The following is a 13,590-nucleotide window of genomic DNA, read 5'->3' as shown; positions in this document are numbered from 1 at the left end:
ATGAAGATAGTACAAAATTTGACTTATTTTAATGTGATATAAATTGCAAAACAATTTTATCTGGCTAGAATTCTAATAATTAATAATGCAAATAAACATGCATTTTGACAAATTCAAAGAGTTCAATGGAGATGAGAGCCAAAATTAATTACAAGGGCCTGGTATCTAAATCAACCCCAAACCCTATCCAAGTAAGAAGCGTTTTAATCATCAGCCACGCAGTGGTAGTAGGGAATCCTCCAAAGCCACTGCAAATCTGAGTTTTGCTTTAAGATTCAAACAACTAGCTTACCAATTTTTCAAACATCATAATTTGCCTCTAAGACTCAGAATTTTCCTAAAATTATATACCACCAATATTCAACCACATGGAATTATGCTGAAAGGTAAACCTTACCTACACTTGTGGTGAGCACAGCATAACTTAGAGACTTGTCCAATCACTATATTGTACACCTGAAACTAATGTAACGCTGTGTATCAACTGTACTTCATTTAAAAAAAAAAAGAAGAGGAGAAAGGTAAACCTTACTTTTTACACATAACACAAAGTTTCTTTGGAGCAGGCTTGTGAGAGAAGGAAGAAAGGCAGGTGGTAGAACAAAAGAGATGAGCTGATCCTTTTCGTTGATAAGCCGTCTGTCCCTTCTGTAAAGGTTTTTTACAGTTTGCACAAGTGACTTTAACTGGTTTAGTGGGTTGTTGCTGTGCAGAAGGCTGGAAAATCTGTTTAGGAAGTGAGGCCACTGGTGATAAAGAATCCACCCCTGGTTGTTTCTGATTACGAGGAAATGAAGCTGACTGGGAAATCCAAGAATCTTAAAAACAAAATGCACAAGAAAGAATAAATGAAACAGGTATTTATACACATTGGGATCTCTATCAAAGAAACAGTTTTAACTTCCCATCCTGTACAAGTTTAAGACATTAATAAGGCAGCAATGTAGCAGAGAGGTAAAAACCCAAGGACTAAGAATGCCTAGTTGACATTTAGACTCCACCTACTAAACTGGAAAGTTAAATTCTGTACCTAACTCTTCTCTAAACTGGAAATGGTACCAACCTCATAGGAATGGTAACATTAAATAAGATAATACATGCAATAAAACATAGTAAGTAGCATAGAGGAAGCATTAAAAAATATTAGCCATTATTGATTAAACAAGAATTTACAGAATATTCCTTTAAGTAAGGAACACATACATAAACATAAAAGTTGATAATGAAAGTTATAATAAAATTTTGGCCAAACACTTGACAAATACAGGTCTGATAAGCTGTATATACGATTATATTCAAAACACCTTTTCAAAAACAGCTTTTTCCAAGGTGCCTGGGTGGCTCAGTTGCTTAAGCATCCAACTCTTGATTTCAGCTCAGATCAAGATCTCACAATCCTGAGACAGAGCCCCACGTAGGGCTCCGCACGGAGCGTGGAGCCTGCTTGGGATTCTCTCTCTCCCCATCTCTCTCTGCTTCTCCCCACTCACGTACCTGCACGCATGCGTGCGCGTGCTCTCTCTCTCTCTCTCAAATAAATAAACATTTTTAAAAATAAAAACAGCTTTTCCCATGTCTAGTTCCATGGCCTCTAAATAGACCACATAATACCAAAGAAATTAGAGTGTTACACAGAAATGATAAGCCAACATATAGTGACTCATCCCACATCATTATTACGGTCTTACTGCAAACAGTTTCAGCAGAGCACAGAATTAAAAGATATGTGCAACATTAACAGTAGAGTGCAGAATTTATTTTTTCTCTCTTAAGCTGGTACTTAGCAGAAAGTCTCCTGCTTACTACACTAGTTACTGCTCCACAGATCTCTCACTACACTATCAATACCGTAACCTTTTTTCCTTTTGAAACTTTACAGGCCACCATTTCTAAATTCTACGATTGTCTCTAGTAATTTTTTTCTTTTCTAGGTTATTCCAAATTTTCAACTTCCATACATAAAAAGTTACCCTTCTATATGAAAAACAATGGTCTTTTTCCTTCCACAGGAAGTACAAATTTATCTAGAGCTCAGGGAAACTTCTTTAATTTCAAAACCTTGAAGACGGAGATTTCCTGGTTCTGACCCAGTCCATCAATATAATTATTTCAAGGGGCTACATAACACTGCTACTGAAATTTTACCTTAGTCCGTAATACCCCTCTCCACAAAATTATACTTCATACGTTGAATAAACAGTGCATTCTGGAATCCTGTTATTCTGCTATGATCAGGGTAATAGACCAGTTTTAATAAATAGATACATATATTAATGACTACAAAGAAAATACAGTTGGCTCTTGAACAACATGGCTTTGAACTAAGTGAGTCCACTTATATGCAGATTTTTTTATAGTACAGTATTGTAAAAGTATTTTTTTATGATTTTCTTAATAACATTCTTTTCTCTAGCTTAGTTTACTATAAGAATACAGTATATAATACATATCATACAGAAAATACGTGCTGTTATCAGTAAGGCTTCCAGTCAACAGTAGACTACTAGTTAAAAACAAAACAAAACCCGAAGGCTACTAGTAGTTATGTTTTGGAGGAGTCAAAAAATCATATATGGATTTTCAAGTGCATAGGGGGTGGGGGGAGAGGGGAAGTTGACACTCTTAACCCTTACTATGTTTTTAAGAGCCAACTGTAGTCACTAATTGAAAATTCCACCTTATGAAGGCCCTCCAATCAAAACTTGTATTTGAACATATGCTCAATTTTGCAGGTTTATCACTTGAACATATTCTTAAAGAAATGAGTTAAATTTAAGGGCATCTATTAACTTGATTTTGAAAAAAAAGGCATACTTTTTTTTCTAATTTAGTTTTAGACCCTGTATAAATAATATGTCTCCATTTATCTATTTTTCAGTTCTTATATATTTCTGCTACCAAATTTTCACATCTTCCAACATGAAAATATTTTTAGGAAGGTAAGTTTTGTCTAAACCTTCTATTTTATTCAAAGGACATCAGGGGGCAGCAGTTTAATTTGCCCAAATTACAATTAGTCTGAAAGCTAGTATAAATAGCCAAGATTTTATAACTCCCTATTACTAATAAAAACAGCACATTTAACAACAAGAGCTAATTCAGAAACAAAAGAGCAAAAAGGTATATCTGTTCAGTTTTTTTCTGATAAGTAGTATACATTCCCTTGTATAAGAGCTTGAGTAAAAAGGAACACAATTGGGTTTTTTTTTTAAGATTTTTTATTTTTTATTTTTCTTAAATAATCTCTACATCCAAAATGGGGCTCGAACCAATAACCCCAAGATCAAGAGTAACACACTATACAACTGAGCCAGCCAGGCACCCCCAAAAACACAATTCTTACAATGATATGCCCCTTTGACTCAACAATATCCCTAAAGAAATAAGTATTTCAAGATACAGGCATAAAAATATCCTTAAGAGTTATTTAAATAGTGAAAACTGGAACCAAGCTAAATAGAGAATAAATCAAACATATAGACTTGATATGGTCAAAAGTTCAAGATGCTTTGTTAGGTATTTAAAGGGGCAGTAGGAAGAAAGAGTTTACAAAACAATACCTAAACTATGATCTCAGGTTAGAATTAAATGTACTACTCTCAATGGTGAGATTATTTCCTTCCTCATACTTATGTTTTTAAAATATTTATAATTACAATAAAGACAAAATACTTATTTTCAAATTAATTTGAGCATTAGCATCTTAAACTTTTATTTGAGCCTGAAAGTTACAATGAGAAAGAAACTAACATATAGACAGCTGACGTGTAAGTTTGTAAGACTTTTCTGGACGGCAATATGACAATATATTTCTACAACTTTAAAATGCTCATACAAACTCACAGATACATGCCCATACCCAGACTTGCCTACAAAAATACATATACACACATAGAGGGAAAGGGTCTTGGAAGGCATGAGATATTTTACAAATTGAATAATAAGGAACATTATTTCTTCCAAAGTCATTATAAACCAGATAGATTTTTTTTCAACCAAAAGTCTTTGGAAGGATAGGGACAGTGATATCTTTTGGCCTTGTAACTTCATTTCTAGAAATATACTCTAAAGAAATAATGAGAAATTTGAACAAAGATGCTCATCATAAATCTATAATAGCAAAATATGGGAAACTGTAAACACCAAATATGGGAATGATATATCCATATCCACTATGCAGTCATTAAAACTTGTATATAAATGTTATTGGTATGAGAAAATACAACATAATATTAAAATGGGAAAAAAACAGGAAGCAAAATTATTCAGAGTTGCATGTCAACCAAGTGATAATGCAAAGGAAAAAGACTGAAAGAAAACCACTCAAAGGACTGACGCGGTAATCTTCAGTTAATAAAATATTATCAGGGATTTAATTACAGATTTTCCAAACATTCTTCAACAATTAAATATCACTCATAACCAAAAAAAATAAGTAAAAAGGAAAAATGACCAGCATTTTACAGCATTCTACACTAAGCTTTAGTCATTCTTTATTATTCTCCACAATTTCTAGGCTGATAAAGTTGCTAATAAGCCTAAAAGGATGAAAAAATGAGAGAAACAGAAAGAAGGATATATGAGAAAGACAGACATGTAAAGGTTTAGGGGCAGAGGTGAAAGATAAAGGGACATACAAAGACATGGTCATCAAAAAGCCAGAGTTCTTGTAACTTCTCTTTTTAATGTTTTCACAGAGCAAAACTGTCTAAAGAAAAATTTTTCAGATAGTTGCAAAATTTACCAGCCTTCAAATATTAAAATATAAAATGCTAGTAAGAAAAAATTAAAATCCGATAAGAGTCAAAATTAAACACAAGTAAAGTAAAAACAAATCTAAATGTGCCCATTATACAATACCAGGTTGTTACATAAGTGTGTTTATCTTCTTTTCACTATTTACACATTACTACTAGACAGAACTAAAATTGTATTAGCAAAAAGTAATTACATGACAAGTAAGATGCCAAACTGTTAGACTTCAGTGGTAGTTAATGTAAAAGGCATTTTTCTCCAATCTTTTAGACATAAATTTCTATGATTTTCTAATAATCTGCAGAGAAATACATGGTTTTACATCTCTTATCAGCTAAAATTTCAAACTTACAAGTCAACAGAATTAACTTAACTTACATGACTAAACTAACCGAGGTAGTACCAATTACTACAATAAAAAAAGGAGCAAGCAAATAAATTCGTTTACATGGGGTAGATCACGTACTGCTTACCAGGATTATGATGAGTTGCAGATTCTCCATTCTGAAATACGTCTCCTGCCACATTCATTCTACCAGGATTAAAAGGTCCTACTCCAGTCTTGGTCTGTGAAGTTAAAGATGGGGTGTATGTTTGTATATTAACACCAAAATTACTTGACTGCAGTCCGTTAGAGACATCTCCCAAGTTGGTATTCTGCAGTGATGTTACATGTGTAATCATTAAGTTCATATCTCGCCCGTCAGTATTTTCTAATTGGCCATCATTCACAGAGCTTACACCTGTTTCTAAGGTTGTAACATTAGCAATCTGAATTTCAGAGTCTGGTTCTGTGGTGATACCACTATTACCCATTCCTGCATTTACCTTACTTCTTGAAAAACTGGAAGTGGAGAAATCCACATCATTGGTTCTGTTTTTAGATTCAGGAGGTCTCCGTTCAATAAAATTGGAGGAATTTTTCTCTTGCCCTTGATTTGTTTCCATGTCCTCTTCATCATCAATGACAATTGTCTCACTTACACTTCCCTTCTGAGAAGCCAACTCTTTTGAGGATGGAAGAATTTTGGAATCATTTCCTTGTAGTTCTTCATTTTTTGATGATGTAAATGTTACAGTCCTTTGATCAGCTACCACTGGTGCAGAAGGTGGGGGAGGTTGTACGGGTTCGATAAAAACAACATCATCATCATCTTCCACTGATGAGTTTTGAAATTTATTAGATCTAGAAACTAAAGGATTAGGTGGACCACTAAATGAATTTCCTACATTGGTGAGACTAGTTGCCATGGCCGTACTCCCTAATAAAACAGGAGTCTGATCAGTCAATTCTAATCCTCCCACTGAACCTGTGTCCATGCCAAAAAACCTGTCAAGGAGATGGAAAGAAGAAAAAGAAAACAAATGTCAGTATAATCTTTTGCTTTTCTAACTGAAAGATTTATTTATTTATTTGGTTTTTATTTTTAAAGTTGATGTGTTTATTTTGAGATAGGATGTGAGCACATGTAAGCACGGGGCAGGGGGGGGGGGGGGGGGGGGGGAGAGACAATCCCAAGCACGTTCAGCACTGTCCATGCAGAGCCTGACGTGCGACTCAGCCTTACAAACCATGAGATCATGACCTGAGCCAAAATCAAGAGTCAGACGCCCAAATGAGCCACCCACAGCACCCCTGAAAGAACTTTTTAAAGATAATTTTCTTTTTTATTCTAAATGACAATTCTTATTTAATAAAGGAAAAATTTGGTATCCATTCTATGATGTCATTCACTAAATTTCATATAGTCTCCATGGGAACCTCTTGCAATATAAAAAGGTAATCCTCCAATTTTCAGTAACGATATGTAGTATATTCGCACTTCCACCACCTCCTTTCTACCATACTATTTAAGCTATAAACTTTACCATTGGAAACATGGATAAATCCTTCAATATACGTTTGAACAGGAAAATAACAAAAACCTTCTCTATACAATAAAAATCCCTTCTCTATACATTTATCCTATGTATCTACTGTATTGAATAAGCTGACATGATCTAATCCCTAATTTCCCTTGCCTCATCTTTTTTTAATCCCTTTTTTTTTCATATTCCCTGGCCCCCTTACAACTATATAATCGAATCCTTCTGAGAATCTGAAATCCTTGTTGACCTTATCCAGAAAGCTTAAATCCTTATTTGCCAGGCACTATTGATGTATGCTTTATATCCATGTATCAGGCTGAATAATGGCCCTGAAAGATATCAGATCCCAATCCCTGGAACCTGTAAATGTTACCTTATATGGTGGTAAAAGGGTCTTTGCAGATATGATTAAGGTCAAGAATTTAGAAACAGATTAGCTAGGTGGGCCCTAAATGCACCAGTTTGCAAAGGGAGGTAAAAGGAGATTACAGGCATAGAGGCAGATCAGCGACTGAAGTGATGCAGCCAAGGGATGTTGGCAGTCACCAGAATGTAGAAGAGGCAAGGAATGGATTCTCTGCCAAAGCTTCCAGAGGAAGCCTGGCCCTGCTGACACCTTGATTTGATCCCTGTGTCACTGATTTCCAACTTCTGACCTCCAGAATTATGAGAGCAAAAATTTTCTATTGTTTTAAGCCACCAAGGTTATGGTAATTTGTTACAATGGCCACAGGAAATATATACACTACACTTCCTAGTTATATCTTCAATATAACACTTGATATAGTTATAATTTCTGTCCCATTTTAATGAAGAAGAATTTATGTCTTGGAGATGCTAATTAACCTGCCAAAGTCACACAGCTAAAATGCATACCCAGGTCTTTATAACTCAGTAGTCCAAACTCTTCATTACTCTGCTGTATTCAACCAATTATTTTCTGAGCTCCTGATAAATATGCAGGGCTATGCTGAAGCCAAAGAGACTGCAAGGAGTTAACAGTGAAGAGCCAGAAAAGAAAGAAGGTAAGTTCTTGAGCAATGGGAGAAGATGAGGTCATGGACACAGGTGGTAGCAGAACTAATCTTGAACATCAATCACCTTAGTTTCAGTGACTAAACAGGAAAGAAAATATAGAAGAGGCAGAGGATAAAGGGTGGATATAGACTGTAGGTTAAAAAAAAAGGGGGACAGGGGGGTGTAGGTTAATTTGGAGACAAGGTGGACGGGAATTTGAAGTGGTTTATACATGGTAGCCTAATTTTCATAGAGTAGGTTTTCTGAGATGGTGAGAAAACAGTGGTTGTACAAGTCTTAAAAGACTGGTTCAAGAGCCCCAAGGCCAACTCTTGAGTCTTTTGTAATCCTCTTTCTCTAATAAAGTCACTTAGCCCGGTTTAAAAAAATAAAAAACAAAAAAGGGTGGTTGAAGAACATTTACTACTTCATATATGCTGCCATTTGCTTATTTTGCTATAAAGAGCTTCTGAAACAATGAAGATGACACTACTATACATATCACTTTGGCAGATGGAATAACAAGGAGAGGGATAGAGAAATTGTTCATTGTATATTTCATTGTTTTTCTTAATTTTTGAACACAATTTCTCACTTGTTTTTAAAGCAAAATTTAAAGTTTTTAACAACAAATTGGTAATAGAGTTATCAGAGAAGACCTCTTTGGCCAGGTGACATTTACACTGAAATCTGGAATGACAAGAAAGATTCCACTGTGGCAAAATTGTAGGAAGGGCATTCCTACATTCAAGTCTGAAGGCAATGAAGCTGGTGAATCCAAGCAATAAAATAAAGACCAATGTGGCTGAACAAGGTAGGGAAGAATTGTAGGAGATATAAAAACATGCACAGAACAAGCTTCCAATGCCAACAAGTTAATTCATTAACTGCATTCAACAAAGATTTACAAAGCATCCAACCTAGTATGCACAAGACACTGATCTGGACACCTGAGGGCGGTGGGGGGTGAGTGGGAATCAACAAACAAAACACATCCCTGCAATCAGAAATCATGAATTTTAAACACAAGTTTGGATTTTACTGTAACAGGTTGAAACATTGCAGTGTTTCCACCAAAAGGTTAACATGTCACTTATGTTTTTAATACATCTCCCGGGCTGCTATGTGGAAAATGGATGAGAAGGCAAGACTAGAGGCAAAGAAACCACCTAGAAGGCCATTGATCCAACTGAGAGATGATGGTAGCTGAAAACAAAGGTGACGACAGGAGATGGAAAAAAATTGAACAGATTAGGGTTTTTTAAAAAGCAGATCTTACTAACATGAAAAGATCAGTAAGATTACTGTGGACCGAAAAAAAGTTACAAGAAAGCAGAGTATCATTACTACAACGTTATGCATTCCCCAAAAACCCATACACACACATATTCTATTTTTCCTAAAGTACATAACTTTTATGTAAATTCATGAAAAAAACTCTGCAAGGATCACACTATACTGATAGACATTGCTTATGGGAGAAGCAGGGAGTCTGAGTAAGAGAGGTGACCAACAAGTTGCACTTCAGATTTATATTTTTTAGAGAGAGAGAGAGAGAGAGAGAGAGCGCACACAAGCAGAGGAGAGAGGCAGAGGGGTAGAGAGGTAGAGGGACAGAGAAAGAGAGAGAGAGAGAGAGAGAGAGAGAGAGAGAGAGAGAACGAACCCCAAGCAGGCTCCATGCTCAGCACAGAGCCCAACACAGGGCTCATTTCCATGATCCTGGGATTATGACTTGAGACAAAATCAAGACTCAATTGACTGAGCCATGCAGGAGTCCCACAAAATTGCACTTAAGAGTCAACATTAATCTAAAAAGAATTTCAGGCAGCTAAGCACCTGAATGAATAATGGAAAAAACAGGCACCTGGCTGGTTCAATCAGAGGAACATGTGACTCTTGATCTTGGGGTGATGAGTTCGAGTCCCACATTGGGTGTAGAGATTATTTAGATAAATAAATGTTTTTTAAAAATAAATAATGGGGAAGACAGGAGTCAGTAACAGAAAATAATAAAAAGTTGATAAAGCGTTAGTTAAAGATGAAGGAATTATCACCAGATACAAGAGGAATACAGGTTAAGCACTTTTCATAGACATTAAACAGGGGTATATCAACCATTTTATGAAAACACTGGATAGACCATAACTAATTGCTCTTCTCACTGCATGTCTAAAACAGTGCCTGGGCACAGAGTATACACTCAGTTTTCCCAAGTATTTGTGGAAAGGCAAGAAGGCAAAAACCCCTATGTTAACTTTGATTACCAGAGTTATTTTTAAGTAACCTTTACTTATAAAATTCTGATCCCTTATTTGATATCTACTCTGCTATTCTCTAACCATTAAGCATCTTACTTAAACCAAGTTTAGTTTCCAGAGGGCATCACATCCTATTTAACATAGTAATGAAATGTTTGTAGTAACAAACAGTATTTTATAGGAATGGCTATTGTATTTTCACTTAACTGTGACAAAAACCTCTTCTGAGTTAGATAAAATAGATTAACTTTTCTATAATAAAGCCATACTTCAATACATTAAAACTACCCATGGTTCCAAGACATCAGAATTCAAGTACTATGTATAAAGCTGAATTCCATAGGAATGCAAGCTGGTGCAGCTCCTCTGGAAAACAGTATGGAGGTTCTTCAAAAAACTAAAAATAGGACTAACCTATGACCCAGCAATTGCACTACTAGGTATTTATCCAAGAGATACAGGTGTGCTGTTTCGAAGGGACACATGCACCCCATGTGTCCCCAGCACTATCAACAATAGCCAAAGTATGGAAAGAGCCCAGATGTCCATCAATGGATGAATGGATAAAGAAGATGTGGTCTATATATACAAGGGAGTATTACTCGGCAATCAAAAAGAAATCTTGCCATCTGCAACTACGTGGATGGAACTGGAGGGTATTATGCTAAGTGAAATTAGTCAGAGAAAGACAAAAATCATATGACTTCACTCATATGAGGACTTTAAGAGACAAAACAGATGAACATAAAGGAAGGGAAACAAAAATAATATAAAAACAGAGAGGGGGACAAAACAGAAGAGACTCATAAATATGGAGAACAAACTGAGGGTTACTGGAGGGGTTGGGAGGGGATGGGCTAAGTGGGTAAGGGACACTAAGGAATCTACTCCTGAAATCATTGTTGCACTATATGCTAACTAATTTGAATGTAAATTTAAAAAAATAAAAAATTAAAAAAAAAAACAAAAGGTGAATTCCAAAACCAGTCTCAAAATCATTGCTCTGAGAGCAAGAGCTGTATGTGCACCAGTGTGGATGACATGCTAATACTGAAAAATGGCAGAAGATACATTTATATCTGCTTTAAAGAAAATGGATAATTGTATCTAAAACTGTAAGGGGTGACTACTTGCCTTTCACAAAGATCTACAAATTACCATTCCACACTCTAAGATGTTTTAAATATTTCCAAAAACTAAAATATATATACACCATTACTCTAAAACAGTTCCTCACTAAGGAAGACTTCTTCATGGTAAAACAATAATCTATGCTAAGGGAAACCTTCACATAAATTTAAGTAAACATCAAAAAAATTTTTAACATTACCACTCTATAGAAGGTATTAAAAGTTGAAATATGCTGAATAACATTGATTCAAAATTTTCATAACTCAATGAAATTTTTTAAAAATTAGTACATCCATCCAGTAATATTTAACATTTATTTGATGCTTGTTATGAGCCAAATTTTCATGTTAAAGCAAATCCATGAAGGAAATCACTTTGTCTTCTTTATACAGATCTAAAAACAAGAGGTGCTGGCTGGCTCAGCTGGTTGATCATGCAACTCTTGATCCCAGGGATGTAAGTGTAAGTCCCACGTTGGGCCTAGAGCTTACTTAAAAAAATAATCATTATCATCTTCAAAGCTAAGTTGCCCAAGACCACAGACAAGAAGTTAGATGTCAGGATTTGAATATTCATGATATCCAATATGTAATTAAATATTAAACAATAAAATAATATAGCACAGTTCTTATTAATAAAAAATTCAGTAACACAAAAACCAACTCAATATTCAAAATATGCAAGTATCCAAAAGAAGAAATATCAAGCCTGGGGCACCTGGATGGCTCAGATGGTTGGGCGTCCGATTTCGGCTCAGTTCATGATCTCAGAGTTCATGGGTTCGAGCCCCGCATTGGGCTCTGTGCTGACAGCTCAGAGCCTGGAGCCTGCTTCAGATTTTGTGTCTCCCTCTTTCTGCCTCCCTCTCTCTCTGCCCCTCCCCCTCTCGTGTTCTGTATCTGTCTCTCTCAAAAATAAAGAAACATTAAAAGTTAAAAAAAAAAAAAAAAAAAAAAGAGGTATCAAGCCCAAGTGCCAGGCTAAAAGGGGATTTAAAAAAACAAATGAACTTTAATTTGCAGTTAATATTCATGTGCCATAAGGCAGGAAATATCCTCATCAAGGTAACAATTTTCAGAGGAATAAGGCATAAATCTATTGATGTTATGATATGAAATGTATAGGCTTTTGATGCAGTTAAAAGCTTTTAATGCTTTTAATGCAGTTTTAATGAGTTCTCTGGATCCTTTCTATGGTTTTAGCACACCTAAAACAGAAGACCATTTCCAAGACAGAAAAGCTAGAACTGACTTCCCTCTGGTGGCTGGCTGCTAGGTACCAATTCATTCTTCTCGGAAGAAAACAGTGGAGCAGAGAATAGAACTTTCTTTACCACAGTTAGTTCTCTGCAGTAATCAACTTCTCAAAAACAGAGTAAGTACTCAACTATAACAACTGTTCCCAAATCCTAGACTATAAATAAATTTCGCCACCTCTATATGTCACTGAGAATGTTTCAACCACCAAACACTTAATTTACTCCTTTTATCTGATTAAAAGTTGACCTGATTAAATCTGATTTAAATCTGACTAAAAGTTGACCACTTCTACATTATCTATATAAAGCCTATATCATTAGGCACTTTTCTGCACCGAGTCAATTCTAATTAGCTATTTTACAATGAGGAAATTGTTTTACTTCTGTATGTTAGCTACCTTGACAATACATTATATTTAAAAATATATAAAATAAAATAAAGAGGGGTGCCTGGGTGGCTCAGTCGGTTGGGTGTCCAACTTCGGCTCAGCTCAGGTCATGGTCTCACGGTTTGTGAGTTCGAGCCCCGCATCGGGCTCTGTGCTGACAGCTCAGAGCCTGGAGCCTGCCTCAGATTCTGTGTCTCCCTTTCTCTCTGCACCTCAAGGTGGCCCACTTGTGCTCTCTCTCCCTCAAAAATAAATAAAATGTAAAAAAAATAAACAATAAGTAAAATAAAATGAAGACAACATAAATTTACAATAAAAAATGTTAGAAGAGGAAAAACAGAACAGCATGGATTCATCATGACCGAATGCCTCAAAAAGGTAAAATTCTTTTAACACCTAATAAAGTTTTTAAATGACTAAATTACAAGTAAAGTTAAACTTGTAGTTAATATTCAAGTGTCATAAGGTAAAAAGCATCCCGATCACCACAAAATTTTCAGTGGAACAAAGCGATAGGTCCTCTTAAGTACAATATGAAAAATAAATCAAGACAGGTATCAACAAGATGGCAAAGTGGGAAGTTCTAGGTAAGGGTCCCTCCACCCAAGTAACCACTGAGCTGGACAGAGTGACTGGAACCAATTATAGATCCCTGAAACCCCACTGAACACACTCATTAATCACCAGAGTAGTGCCTGAGGAAGATAATGCTGATCATTCACAAGTGAGCAAACGCATGAGCCGGCAACCATCCCCCATTCCTCACCCCAACTTGGCTATGGGGTTAGCATCCTGCATTCCTGGAGAGTCTGGCTTGTCAGAGGACTGGCAGTGAGGAACTTCTAAAAATTTGGGACTGTGTTTGGGTGGCCTGGAGCAGATATTCTCTTGGTTTCATCTGTATAGGCAG

General features: G+C 35.8%; 1 protein-coding gene across 2 annotated transcripts in view; it reads right to left on the bottom strand.

Annotated features, from left to right (window-relative positions):
* ZMYM2 (zinc finger MYM-type containing 2) overlaps positions 1–13,590 on the bottom strand; it is a 103,805-nt gene that overhangs the window by 64,720 nt on the left and 25,495 nt on the right. The window contains exons 3-5 of one of the 2 annotated variants that reach the window (XM_042959737.1): positions 5,584–6,085; positions 5,229–5,322; positions 533–818 (exon numbers count right to left, since the gene is read on the bottom strand). In XM_042959737.1, coding sequence (XP_042815671.1) covers positions 533–818; positions 5,229–5,322; positions 5,584–6,085 — 882 coding nt within the window. Of the gene's footprint in view, positions 1–532; positions 819–5,228; positions 6,086–13,590 lie in introns of both variants that reach the window. The other variant, XM_042959365.1, reaches the window with a different exon arrangement.

Source organism: Panthera tigris, chromosome A1 (assembly GCF_018350195.1).
Source record: "Panthera tigris isolate Pti1 chromosome A1, P.tigris_Pti1_mat1.1, whole genome shotgun sequence".
Taxonomy (NCBI): Eukaryota; Metazoa; Chordata; class Mammalia; order Carnivora; family Felidae; genus Panthera; species Panthera tigris.
Note: the sequence above shows the minus strand (reverse complement) of the source record. Positions and strands in the feature narration are given on the sequence as shown.